The following is a 14,821-nucleotide window of genomic DNA, read 5'->3' on the forward strand; positions in this document are numbered from 1 at the left end:
TATTCTACTTATACTCCTGGTTAAAGGAAATTGAACCCACCCAGTAGGAGACAGAAGGCTTGACCAACACGCAACAGCTCCCTCTCACACAGTGTTTATTGGTATTACAGGGGCAAAGACAAACTCATTATGCAGCAGGATGCAAACTCTGACAAACAGCCTGAGGCTGTTAGGGGCCATTCTGGACAACGAACATAAAGGTGGCAGCAGGAAACATTCTTTGAGGTAGATGGCTGTTCACCTTTCTGAGCAAAAGCCTACAAATATTCAGAGGGGAGTGTGCCAGCACTGAGTCACCGCATGTATTGAGGAAAGGCAAAAATCTGTTCTACAGGTAACCTCATGCTTCAGGTGAATCGAACACTACATGAACTGTGAAGCGATCTGACATAGCCAGGTAGATTGTACATTGTTTCCATGTGGTACACACAGGGACTTACAGATTATCAAATGGGGAACTGTATGTGTATAAAAACATTGAGAAAGTACCTTTAGTTTTCTGCCCCAGCCACCGATTTCCATTCCCCTCCAAGTTCACTATTGCACATTCATTCTCAGTGACTTTGGTGCCCTATTCAGTCCAGCTTCCCACCTCATGCCACCTTTGCAACATTAACAGCTTCAGTTTTTGCCTCGGTCCAGTGATATCTGAAACCCTCATTTATACTTTTGGTCAGGGCCAGAGGTAACATTGAGAACCACGCAAAGTCCTAATTTACCCCACAATCTGGGTTTGCTGACCCACTACACTATCCTCCTATCACTTTGAAGATTAAGTTTCTTCATGGAATTTGGCCTTAGAGGAATTCTGCATGCCTCCAATTCCAGCCTCTTTCGGGTGCCGCACCTTGAGTGGCATTTAGGCCCCACAGGCTGGAACTCTCTCCCTAAAACTCTACTGCAATGTCCTTTTCTGCTCTTTTGAATCCATCTCAAACCAGTAATCGTCTCCAATACCTCTCCTTTCAATTGGGGTTTCTAGTTCAGAAACCCAATCAAATCTTGAATTAGGACTGATATTAAAGCAACAGTCAACCTAAAAAATTGACATTTTTTTTTAAAAAGTAAAGCTTTAATTAGTCCGTACGGTTTGCTGACATGATTACACTACAAGACATAGGAGTAGAGGTAGGCCATTTATCCCATCAACAAGATCCTGTCAGATCGGACAATCCCCTCCACAACGTTCCTGCTTTTTCCTCATAACCATTGATTCCCTTACAGATTAAAAATCTGTTTATTTCAGTCTTGACCATAGTTAAGGGCCTAATCTGTTAGGCACTCTGCGATAAAAGAATTCCACAGATTCCCGACCCTCAAAGAAGAAACTCCTCTTGACCTGTCTGAAAATGTGTGAGCCCTTATTCTGAAATTATGCCGTCTGGTCCTAGACTCTCCCATAAGAGGAAACAATGAGCATAGGGCCAATCTACTCAACCTCTCCTCACAAGGCAACGTGGGGATCAACCTAGAGAACTTTCACTAGACGATATCCAATGCCAGTATATCTTTCCTTAGACAAGGAAGCAAAACTGCTCATATCATTTTCAGAAGCTGAAGACGGATATGAAATGTTTGGGGAGTTGTATAAATCCAGAGTAAAGTAACTTGTTAAGATTAAACTCAATGCACAGATACAGGACAGCCAGCAAACTCATTTTGTTCATTAGAACTTTGGAACAGTAAATCAAGAAAATGGGATAAAAGTTGCCCAAGGTCTGAAAATAACAAGGAGTCATGGTCATCAGTAAAGTGATGACACGGGCTATTGACTGTGTTACCATACAGCACGTACTTAGCAATAACCTGCTCACTGACACTCAGTTTGGGTTCTGTGGGCCCACTTAGCTCCTGATTTCATACAACCTTAATTCAAAACATGGACAAGAGAGAGTGATTGCCACTGACACAGTGGTCGCATTCGACTGAGTATGACGTAAGAAGCCCAAGCAAGTCAGTGGGACTCAGAGAGAAAACTCTCTACTGGTTTGGGCCACACTAGGCAAAGGATCAATACTGGTTATCATTGCAGGAGCTCCTCAGGGTAGTGTCCTGGTTCCAACTTTCTTCAGTTGCTGCAAAGACCTTCCCTCCATTATAAGATCTGAAGTGGGGATGTTCACCAATATTTGCACTATGTTTAGTATCACTCAAAACTGCTCAGATACTGAAGCAGTTCATATCCAAATTCAATATCCAGGGCTGGGCTAAGAAGTAACAAGCGACATTCATGTTATACACGTGCTACTCAGTGACCATTCTCAAGGAGAAAATGTAACTATCTCACTTTGACATTCAATGGCATTATAATAACTGAATCCCCAGTCAGCAATATCCTGGGGGGGGTTACCATTGACAAGAAACTGAACTGGGCTAGTCCTTTAAGTATAGTGGTTACCAGAGCAGTTCAGATGCTAGGATTTCTGTCGCAGGTAACTCATTTCCTCACTCATCAAAGCCTTTTGACAATCTACAAAGCACAAGCCAGGAATGTGAAGGAATACACCCCACATGCCTGGGCAGGCCCATCCTCAAAAACACTCTGTAAGCTTGGCATCTAAACAAACTGTTTACTCTGAAGGAAACATGGGTCTTGGGCTCTAACTTTATCTTCAACCTATACTTCTCTACACACAAACCGATTCCTGACTCGAAACCAGAACCTTCTTCATTTTGCAAAAAAATTAAAATGAGGTAATACACTACAATAGGTTGTACTTACTGGGGCAAGGAACGGGTGCAATTTTCTCTCACTCACAGCATCATACACAGCTAGGGGTGATTGGTGTGTCTCAGCATTTGCTTCCTAAACTGAAAAATCCATTATTCTGCTCTTAGCACCAAGAAGCTCCAGGTCCAGAACAGATGCAAAGCTGTCAGTTTCTGATATGTAAAGAACCTTTATCGCATCATCAGGACAGCCTTCATGACAATACAATTTTCCCAATATTCCTCAAAGTATTTACTATTGTGGCATTTGATTTTATTCGCTCATTGAGCGCGAGTGTCACTGGCTGGCCAGTATTTATAGCCAGTTCCTAGTTGCGCTTGAAGAAAGTGGTGGTAAGCTGCCTTCTCAAGCTGCTGCAGTCCATGTGCTTTAGGTAGACCCACAATATTGGTAGGCAAGAATTCCAGGATTTTGACCCAGCAACAGTGAGGAATGTCGAGAAATTTTCAAGTCAGAGTGGTGAGTGGCTTGAAGGGGAACTTGCAGATAGTGGTGTTCCCATTATTCTGCAGCCCTTGTCCTTCTAAATGGAACTGGTTGTGGGTTTGGAATGTGCTGTCTAACCAATTTTTGCAAATTTCTGCAGTGCATCCTATAGATCATACACATGGCCACAACTGAGTGTCGGTTGTGGAGGGAGTGAATGTTTGTTGACATGGTGCCCATCAAGTGGGTTGCTTTGTCCCAGATGATGTTGAGCTCCTTTAGTGTTGTTCGAGCTGCACCTATCCAGGCAAATGGGGACTTTTCCATCATACTCCTGACTTGCAGATTGTGGACAGGCTTTAGGGAGTCAGGTGGTGAGCTATTTGCGGCAGTGTTCCAAGTGTCTATATTAAATGGTGAATGCAGGCGAGTTTTTGGTCAATGGTAACCTCAGAATGTTGACAATGGACATTCAGTGATGGTGTCGCCACTGAATGTCAAAGGGCAATAGTTAGATTGTGGAGTGATCTAAGTGTAGGTATGTCAGGAAAAACAACTAGCTGAACATGCACCTTTCTTGACATTAGAATGAAAATGGAGGCAGTGTCATTTAGGTAAATTCTGTTGTTTACTAAGTGCACTAAAATGGAGCGTGCTTTAAACAAGGAAAGACCTGTAAGAAGGTGTGCCATGAGTGTTAACAGCTTTAGAGAATATTGTGACAATGACAGTCTCACTGCTGCTGGCTGAAATGCAGAGAAAAATGGCCTTTCCTTATTGGAACGTCCTCTGGCAGACTTGGAGAATGACCAATGATCCCAATACCCTTTAACCCTGAGCAATATGTGAAAGCTCAGCAATATCAGTTATGTGGAGGAACACAGACTGCAACAAAATTATAATCTTTGAGAGTACTCGGGCGGCACGGTGGCACAGTGGTTAGCACTGCTGCCTCGCAGCGCCAGAGACCTGGGTTCAATTCCCGCCTCAGGCGACTGACTGTGTGGAGTTTGCACGTTCTCCCCGTGTCTGCATGGGTTTCCTCCGGGTGCTCCGGTTTCCTCCCACAGTCCAAAGATGTGCAGGCCAGGTGAATTGGCCATGCTAAATTGCCCGTAGTGTTAGGTAAAAGGGGTAAATGTAGGGGTATGGGTGGGTTACGCTTCGGCGGGTCGGTGTGGACTTGTTGGGCCGAAGGGCCTGTTTCCACACTGTAAGTAATCTAATCTAATCTAATCTAATCTAAAACATACACGATAACCCACAAGCAAACATGACTGTACAGTTCTACATCAAAATTGTCTGCGAGTTTAATTTCTTGTGAACGAGTCCCATTTTGCTGTTATTTGTAATATTTAATTGAAACTTTTGAATAATTCAAGTAGATGATGTTGGACTGTCAGGAGGCAGACTGCGATTGCTGCTTTGTATGAGACTTATCATTGTTTGAAAATGGAAATTTACTTCAACTGAGTGTGCCTGGTTGAAGTATTAAAGAGTATTCCCAAATGTGACCTTCTCCAGAACACTTCACAGACCTTGCCCATTTTCTTAGTGTCATTTAACCATTCAAGTAACATTACTGCAAAACGGCAAACTTTAACCAAGTCAAATTTTCCACAAATAAAAGAGTCTTAAAGAGATTATATGAACAGAAAGCAATGGCAGTGCTCATCAGGCCAGACAGCATTATAATAGTTCAAAGTCCCTGTACAAACCCAAATTGAATTCACCTTAGTATCACAGCAGAAGCTGGCTTCAACCTCCCTTCCTTGCAAATATAAGTGTGAGACTGAAAGAACCTTAAGTTGTGTCAGGACTGTGATTTTAAAGAAGTTCTGGAATTTACATATTAATCAATCGAAATCTTCATCCCTATTCTAAGTGAATAAAGACTTAACAGCAAACTAGGTTTGCTCAATACATCACATCAGTTGTATGACACTTTGATCTTTTACTATAAATTTTGTGTCCTGTGATTCTGTCCCATTAGCTACCTGACAAAGGAGCGGCGCTCTGAAAGCTTGCACTTCCAAATAAACCTGTTGGACTATAACCTGGTGTTGTGATTTTTTTTTTTTTAAACTTTACCCACCCGAGTCCAACATATCATAAATGTGAGATTCAAGGCTGAGGCAACAGTGGTATCCACGTTCACAAAAAAGGGCGAGTATTCAGCAGATTTAGGAGAGGCCACCTCTTCAGCTATTGGTATGGGACTATCAATTACTGTTAACTTATACAACACAGACAGCTTGCATTTTATTTTGTTTGTATTTTCTTTCTGCACACCTGGTGGCCTTCTGACTCCAGTTTGATAACCACTAGAGTAATACAACTAGGTGGCTGGGCACAGCCTCAATGAGCTTTGTGCTTAACTGACAAGTTATCAAAGTGACTCACTGTATCACTTGCTCTCATTTAACATTAAAGGTGCCAGGCAAATACTTAGCATACCTTGCCAGAAAGAGAAGTGCCCCACAAACCATTACAACAATTAGGGAAGGGTCTGGGAACCTAACATGTGATTCTAAAAAGATTAATGTGGCGTTCCAGAGATTCTACTCTAAGTTATCTCCGTCTGAGAATTGTGAGGAGGGGCAGGCCAAAATGGAATCCTTTTTTAGAGATCTGAAGCTCCCGGGTGTGACTCCCGAACAACAGTCCTTTCTCAATGCCCCATTATCAGAGCAAGAAGTGCAGGAAGCTGTGAGGCAGCTTCAGAGAGGAAAGGCGCCCGGTCCTGATGGACTTTCCAGTGAATTCTATAAGGAATTTATAAGTATACTGTCAGGCCCGATGCTGAATATGTTTAATGATTCATACAGTCATGATTGTCTCCTACCATCTCTGAGAGGGGCCAATATTTCACTTATCCTTAAAAAAGGGAAGGATCCGGAAGACTGTGCTTCATGCAGGCCCATCTCGCTCTTAAATGTGGACTTTAAGATCCTCTCTAAGGCTCTTGCGTTAAGGCTGGAGACTGTGTTACCCTCTATTATTAAAGAGGATCAGATGGGCTTCATAAAGGGTCGCAGATCCTCCAATAATGTTAGGAGGCTCCTTAACGTAATTCAAGCATGCCAACAGCAGTCAGTACAGGGATTGGTGATTTCTTTAGATGCAGAGAAGGCATTTGACCGAGTTGAGTGGCCGTACCTTTTCTATACTCTAGACCGGTTTGGTCTGGGCAAAGTTTTCATAAGATGGGTAAAGGTTCTCTACAGTGTTATGGATTAGTGGTGCTGGAAGAGCACAGCAGTTCAGGCAGCATCCAAAGAGCAGCAAAATCGACGTTTCGGGCAAAAGCCCTTCATCAGGAATAAAGGCAGTGAGCCTGAAGCGTGGAGAGATAAGCTAGAGGAGGGTGGGGGTGGGGAGAGAGTAGCATAGAGTACAATGGGTGAGTGGGGGAGGGGATGAAGGTGATAGGTCAGGGAGGAGAGGGTGGAGTGGATAGGTGGAAAAGGAGATAGGCAGGTAGGACAAGTCCGGACTGAGTTGGAAGTTTAGAACTAGGGTGAGGTGGGGGAAGGGGAAATGAGGAAACTGTTAAAGTCCACGTTGATGCCCTGGGGTTGAAGTGTTCCGAGGCGGAAGATGAGGTGTTCTTTCTCCAGGCGTCTGCTGGTGAGGGAGCGGCGGTAAGGAGGCCCAGGACCTGCATGTCCTCGGCAGAGTAGGAGGGGGAGTTGAAATGTTGGGCCACGGGACAGTGTGGTTGATTGGTGCGGGTGTCCCAGAGATGTTCCCTAAAGCGCTCTGCTAGGAGGCGCCCAGTCTCACCAATGTAGAGGAGACTGCATAGGGAGCAACGGATATAATAAATGATATTAGTGGATGTGCAAGTAAAACTTTGATGGATATGGAAGGCTCCTTTAGGGCCTTGGATAGAGGTGAGGGAGGAGGTGTGGGCGCAGGTTTTACAGTTCCTGCGGTGGTAGGGGAAAGTGCCAGGATGGGAGGGTGGGTTGTAGGGGGGGGCGTGGACCTGACCAGGTAGTTACGGAGGGAACGGTCTTTGCGGAAGGTGGAAAGGGGTGGGGAGGGAAATATATCCCTGGTGGTGGGGTCTTTTTGGAGGTGGCGGAAATGTCGGCGGATGATTTGGTTTATGCGAAGGTTGGTAGGGTGGAAGGTGAGCACCAGGGACGTTCTGTCCTTGTTACGGTTGGAAGGGTGGGGTCTGAGGACGGAGGTGCGGGATGTGGACGAGATGCGTTGGAGGGCATCTTTAACCACGTGGGAAGGGAAATTGCGGTCTCTAAAGAAGGAGGCCATCTGGTGTGTTCTGTGGTGGAACTGGTCCTCCTGGGAGCAGATACGGCGGAGGTGGAGGAATTGGGAATATGGGATGGCATTTTTGCAAGAGGTAGGGTGGGAAGAGGTGTAATCCAGGTAGCTGTGGGAGTCGGTGAGTTTGTAAAAAATGTCAGTGTCAAGTCGGTCGTCATTAATGGAGATGGAGAGGACCAGGAAGGGGAGGGAGGTGTCAGAGATGGTCCAGGTAAATTTAAGGTCAGGGTGGAATGTGTTGGTGAAGTTGATGAATTGCTCAACCTCCTCACGGGAGCACGAGGTGGCGCCAATGCAGTCATCAATGTAGCGGAGGAAGAGGTGGGGAGTGGTGCCGGTGTAATTACGGAAGATCAACTGCTCTACATAGCCAACAAAGAGACAGGCATAGCTGGGTCCCATACGTGTGCCCATGGCTACCCCTTTGGTCTGGAGGAAGTGGGAGGATTCAAAGGAGAAATTGTTAAGGGTGACGAATGAGAGTGTCGGTGGAAGGGTACTGTTGGGGACGTCTGGAGAGGAAAAAACGGAGGGCTTGAAGGCCCTGGTCATGGCGGATGGAGGTGTAGAAGGATGGGATATCCATGGTGAAGATGAGGCGTTGGGGGCCGGGGAAACGGAAGTCTTGGAGGAGGTGGAGGGCGTGGGTGGTGTCTCGAACGTATGTGGGGAGTTCCTGGACTAGGGGGGATAGGACAGTGTCGAGGTAGGTAGAGATGAGTTCAGTGGGGCAGGAGCATGCTGAGACAATGGGACGGCCAGGGTGGTCAGGCTTGTGGATCTTGGGAAGGAGGTAGAACCGGGCAGTGCGGGGTTCCCGGACTATGAGGTTGAAAGCTGTGGGTGGGAGATCTCCTGAGGTGATGAGGTTCTGTATGGTCTGGGAGATGATGGTTTGGTGATGGGGGGGTGGGTTCATGGTCGAGGGGGCAGTAGGAAGAGGTGTCCTCGAGTTGGCGTTTGGCTTCAGCGGTGTAGAGGTCAGTGCGCCAGACTACCACTGCACCCCCTTTATCCTTGTTCTCTACAGTGTCCCTCTCGCTGCGGTCATTACCAACGGGGTAAGATCAAGCAATTTTAATATTTCTAGGGGCAGCCGGCAGGGCTGTTCCCTTCCACCATTACTTTTTACGTTGGTGATTGAACCGTTGGCAGAGGCCATTCGTGGGGATCTCAATATATCAGCTCCAGAAGTGGGGTCAAAATTACATAAGATCTCGCTGTATGCAGATGATCTAATTTTCTTGACAAATCCAGCAGTTTCAGTGCCTTCCCTGATAGAATGCATTCACGCGTTTGATGCTTTTTCAGGGTATAAGATTAATTTTGCTAAATCAGAGGCTATGCCTATGGGTGGTCTTACGAAAGAGTTGGCTCTTGAGAGTGACTATAGATTCCCATTTAGGTGGTCACAGGGAGGTTCTGTATATTTGGGCATATTCATTACTCCAGTTCTGGATTGGCTGTTCTAAGCCAATTTTACTCAATTATTTGAAAAAATTAAACAAGATCTCCAAAGATGGGAGACACTTCCAGTCTCATGGTTGGGTCGGATAGTGCTTATTAAGATGAATATTCTCCCTTGTTTGCTATACCCTATACAGATGCTCCCCCTGATTTTCAATAAACAAACACTCAGGAGACTGAACAGTTGGTTTAGCTCCTTTATCTGGCACCGTAAACGGCCCCTCATTAAATTAGCCAAATTGCAGTTGCCTCTCAGATTGGGGGGAGTAGACCTTCCGGACATTAAAAATGACCAATTAAGCTCACTTTTGACCTACGTAAGTGATTGGGTTTGTGGGGACCCTCTTTCAATATGGCTAGATATCGAAGTCTCCCAGGCAAGGTGCCCCCTTACCAGTTTGCTGTTTTTGGACAAGGTGAGGACAGTTAGGGAATATTGCCATAACCCAATAGTCATCATTACTGTTAAAGCATGGAGGGCAGTTCGGCAGATGGAAGGTAATATTGGCAGAACATCTTTGTTTACACCTTTAGTGGGTATGCCGAGTTTTCAACCAGTAATGATAGATTCAGGATTTAAATGTTGGGCAGCTAGGGGTATATCTTGCATGGGCGATTTATTTGAGGGAGATGTAATGATGTCCTTCGATCAGTTAGTACGGAAGTACGAGTTGCCTAATAGAGACCTCTTTCGTTTTTTTCAAGTTAGGGATTTTATGCAAAAAAAAACACACTTTTGACTGATCCCCACAAATCTGACATAGAAAGAGGGGTACTAAGGGCTAAGAGTACACTCTCTGTCAGTACTCTGTATCACCAATTGGGGGGTGCCACCTCAGATGAGTCTGATCGACTCTGCAAGATGTGGGGAAAGAGAGCTGGGTGTTGAAGTTTCTTCAGAGGCATGGGAGGATATTTGGGAGAATGCAAGGAAGATATCAATTTGCAGTAGGACCCATGCTTTACAGTTGAAGATTCTCCACAGGGTCCACTTAGCCCCAGACCGTTTGTCAAAATTTAAACTCGGGGTATCTTCAGCATGCCCCAAGTGCAATGTCTGTACGGGTACTCTTACCCATTGTCTTTGGTCTTGTGACAGGCTTCAAACATATTGGAGCGCTGTGGTGGGTGCAACAGAGAGGATTTTAGGTGTAGGGGTGGAGAAGGACCTTATTTCGCTCCTTTTGGGACTACCCATTATATTTCCTGCAGCCTCGCATAAGGCAAAACTTTTCAATAATCTTACATTCTGTGCAAGGAAGAATATCTTGCTAGGTTGGATATCAGAAAACCGCCCAGGCATGTCGGGTTGGTGGAAGATTGTTATGGAGCATATTCCCCTGGATTTTCTCACAAATATGGTACATCACAAAACTGAGAATTTTTACAAGACATGGCAACCCTTTTTGAAATACCTGGACACAGATTTATCTGCCACACTAACAAGGGCTTTTATATAGCCGTAACGATTGTGTTTCATGAGTCCAATATCCAGGGAGGAGGAACTATGAATGTATGAGTGTTTTGTTTGGCTGGGCTGAGTTATTACTATTCATTTGTTTGTTGTTAGGTATTTATTTAGTTAGTTAAATAGCTAGTTTAGGTTTTTTTTAAAATTTTATACTTCTCTATATATGTTTATACATTCGTATAGGAGGGTGGGTTGGGGAATTATTTTTATTATTTGGGTTTAGTTTTGTACTATTTTTGTACTGTTTTGAATTGCATTTGTTGTAATATTTAAACATCTATTTTTTCTTAATAAAAATATATTATATTAAAAAAACATTAAAGGCGATACTAACTCTCTTCCCTAACCTTTAAATGAATCTAAATCTATTTGTGGTCACCCTGAGACAGGCACAAAGCAGGAGATCTGATTTGGGGAGAGGAGGAGGATGGAGGATAGTCACTAAGCTAGACACGAAGGCAAAAGAAAACCACTGACCTGATAGATTTTACAATGCAGCCTCTACAGAACCTGTGACCACAGGGTGTCTGCACCGCCTCCCTTAACGCCATCAGACAAATGGGACACTCGTATTTGTTCTCCAGCGGCGGGTCAAATTCCACATCATAGCCCTGCATCTCCTCGTAGACAGACTGGGAGTACTGTCCATGGTTGCTGCAATCGTCCATTGTCCCACTGCTCACGGTGCAGCAGGAGCTCTGGAATGTGGAATCACGGCCACTGTCACAGTCCACCATGTTTGTGGTAAATGCCAGATGTGGCACCCGCTGGTCTCAGTGTGCAGACTGAGTCATCATCCTGCGATGGAAAAACAGATTAGAGAAGATCAAGGATATATAAAAGACAGTCACTTAACAAGAGCATCGCACCAATAAATTCAGGTTCCCTGCCAACGATTGAACAGGTAATTAATACCTATTCAGAAGGACAAAGGTCATCCTGATAATAAGACAAAGGAGTCTTAGTTAAGAGCATGCTTAGCTGTTAAGATGAACAGCACTTGGTTCTGAACAGCAGTCATGGTGGACTTTCTCTCGACATAGATGCTGCCAGACTTGCTGAATTTCTGTGTTTGTTTCAGATTTACAGTATCTGCAGTATTTTGCTTTTAGTCATAGAGATGTACAGCATGGAAACAAACCCTTCAGTCCAACCCGTCCATGCTAACCAGATATGCCAACCCAATCTAGTCCCACCTGCCTGCACACTGCCCATATCTCTCCAAACCCTTCCTATTCATATACCCATCCAAATGCCTCTTAAACATTGCAATTGTACCAGCCTCCACCACTTCCTCTGGCAGCTCATTCCATACACGTACCACCCTCTGCGTGAAAAGGTTTCCCCGTAGGTCTCTTTTATATCTTTCCCCTCTCACCCTAAACCTATGCCCTCTAGTTCGGGACTCCCTGCACCCAGGGAAAAAACTTGGACTATTTACCCTATCCATGCCCCTCATAATTTTGTAAACCTCTATAAGGTCACCCTTCAGCCTCCGATGCTCCAGGGAAAACAGCCCCAGTATGTTCAGCCTCTCCCTATCGCTCAAATTCTCCAACCCTGGCACCATCCTTATAAATCTTTTCTGAACCCTTTCAAGTTTCACAACATCTTTCCGATAGGAAGGAGATCAGAATTGCACACAATATTCCAACAGTGGCCTAACCAATGTCCTGTACAGCCGCAACATGACCTCCCAACTCCTGTACTCCATACTCTGACCGATAAAGGAAAGCATACCAAATGCCTTCTTCACTATCCTATCTACCTGCGACTCCACTTTCAAGGAGCTATGAACCTGCACTCCAAGGTCTCTTTGTTCAGCAATACTCCCTAGGACCTTACCATTAAGTGTATAAGTCCTGCTAAGATTTGCTTTACCAAAATGCAGCACCTCACATTTATCTGAATTAAACTCCATCTGCCACTTCTCAGCCCATTGGCCCATCTGGTCCAGATCCTGTTGTAATCTGCGATAACCCTCTTCGCTGTCCACTACACCTCCAATTTTAGTGTCATCTGCAAGTTTTCTAACTTGTACCTCTTATGCTTGCATCCAAATCATTTATGTAAATGACAAAAAGTAGAGGACCCAGCACCGATCCTTGTGTCACTCCACTGGTCACAGGCCTCCAGTCTGAAAAACAACCCTCCACCACCATCTTCTACCTTTGAGCCAGTTCTGTATCCAAATGGCTAGTTCTCCCTGTATTCCATGAGATCTGACCTTGTCGAACGCCTTACTGAAGTCCATATAGATCACATCTACTGCTTTGCCCTCATCAATCCTCTTTGTTACTTTTTAAAAAAACTCAATCAAGTTTGTGAGACATGATTTCCCATGCACAAAGCCATGCTGACTATCCCGAATCAGTCCTTGCCTTTCCAAACACATGTACATCCTGTCCCTCAGAATTCCCTCCAACAACTTGCCCACCGCCGAGGTCAGGCTCACCGGTCTATAGTTCCCGGGCTTGTCTTTACCACCCTTCTTAAACAGTGGCACCACGTTTGCCAACCTCCAGTCTTCCGGCACCTCACCTGTGACTATCGATGATATAAATATCTCAGCAAGAGGCCCAGCAATCACTTTTCTAGCTTCCCACAGAGTTCTCAGGTACACCTGATCAGGTCCTGGGGATTTATCCACCTTTACCCGTTTCAAGACATCCAGCAATTCCTCCTCTGTAATCTGGACATTTTGCAAGATGTCACCATATATCTCCCTACAGTCTATATCTTCCATATCCTTTTCCACCGTACACCGTAAATACTGATGCAAAATACTCATTTAGTATCTCCCCCATTTTCTGCGGCTCCACACAAAGGCTGCCTTGTTGATCTTTGAGGGGCCCTATTCTCTCCCTAGTTACCCTTTTGTCCTTAATGTATTTGTAAAAACCCTTTGGATTCTCCCTAATTCTATTTGCCAAAGCTCATGTGGTTAAATTGGTTTGTCTGTTGAATAATGATGCTCAGATCCTCCTTACAGAGAATTAAACACAACTGGCATATCTTGTGGTTAACTCGAGGCTGGGGGCATTGACTGCTCATATTCTGTATCTTTTGCCTTTGGAGAAAGACAAGGTTATGTAGATTTAAAAAAAACTAACAAGTGACAGTTCTATTTTTATATTTTGTTAATTCGTACAACAGATCTATAGATATGAAAGATCTTGCGTATCTGTTAATTCCCTGTCCAACTTTGGCCAACTTCATACTATCATGATTTTTGTTTTAATGCCAATATTTAATGTATGCAAATAATGGGAATGGAAATCCAACATGTAAAGAATCAATCTGTAACAATGTAGCTACAAGCTCTGGCTTCTAGGTGGCACAATGAAGTTTCTGATGTCTACCTCCAAATACCATTAATGTCATCGAGTATTTGAGCCCAATGCAGGGGTAGAATGCTGCTATTAATAATCGCCTCAGTGATCCATCTGTGAATACGCAGTTGCACCCACTATGATGCCACGCCATTAGTGAATTGCAGCACTTGATGTATATTCCACATGATCTCATTGGTTACATTGTAAACCTCTTCAAATGCTTCAGATTGGAAAGGAATAACTCTCTGATTGTTTTATCTCGAAAGACTCAATAAGGAGCCAATTGGAGTAAGAGCAGCCAATCGAGCTGGAAATCTTTAGGCTCTGTTGTATTATACCAAACAATACTGAAAGCTTTTCCTGTCCAAAGTTTCATAGAGTCATAGAGATGTACAGCACGGAAACAAATCCTTCAGTCCAACCCGTCCATGCCGACCAGATATCCTAACCTAACCTACTCCCATTTGCCAGCACTTGGCCCATATCCCTCCAAACCCTTCCCATTCATATATCAAACCACATGCCTTTTATATGTTGTAATTGTACCAGCCTCCACCACCCTCTGTGTGAAAAAGTTGCCCTTTAGGTCCCTTTTAAATTTTTCCCCTCTCACCCTAAACCTATGCCCTCTAGTTTTGGACTCCCCGACCCCAGGGAAAAGACCTTGTCTATTTACTCTATCCATGCCCCTCATAATTTAATAAACCTCTATAAGGTCACCCCTCAGCCTCCGACGCTCCAGGGAAAACAGCCCCAGCCTGTTCAGCCTCTCCCTGTAGCTCAAATCCTCTAACCCTGGCAACATCCTTGTAAATCTTTTCTGAACCCTTTCAAGTTTCACAACATCTTTCTGATAGGAAGGAGATCAGAACTGCACGCAATATTCCAACAGTGCCCTAATCAATGTCCTGTACAGCCGCAACATGACTTCCCAACTCCTGCACTCAATACTCTGACCAATAAAGGAAAGCATACCAAACGCCTTCTTCATTATCCTATCTACCTGCGACTTCACTTCCAAGGAGCTATGAACCTGCACTCCAAGGTCTCTTTGTTCAGCAACACTCCCTAGGACTTTACCATTAAGTGTATTCA

General features: G+C 44.5%; 1 protein-coding gene across 2 annotated transcripts in view; it reads right to left on the minus strand.

Moving 5' to 3' along the window:
- Positions 1 to 14,821, minus strand: part of traf6 (TNF receptor-associated factor 6) — a 53,026-nt gene that overhangs the window by 19,318 nt on the left and 18,887 nt on the right. For both annotated transcript variants that reach the window (XM_087996771.1, XM_043706225.2), the window contains exon 3: positions 10,869 to 11,189. In XM_087996771.1, coding sequence (XP_087852897.1) covers positions 10,869 to 11,128 — 260 coding nt within the window. In that variant the 5' untranslated portion in view covers positions 11,129 to 11,189. The remainder of the gene's footprint in view (positions 1 to 10,868; positions 11,190 to 14,821) is intronic.

The sequence above is a fragment of the Chiloscyllium plagiosum genome, unplaced genomic scaffold, assembly GCF_037043375.1.
Source record: "Chiloscyllium plagiosum isolate Xiang-an unplaced genomic scaffold, Cpla_swu_hap1 HiC_scaffold_18, whole genome shotgun sequence".
NCBI lineage: Eukaryota > Metazoa > Chordata > Chondrichthyes > Orectolobiformes > Hemiscylliidae > Chiloscyllium > Chiloscyllium plagiosum.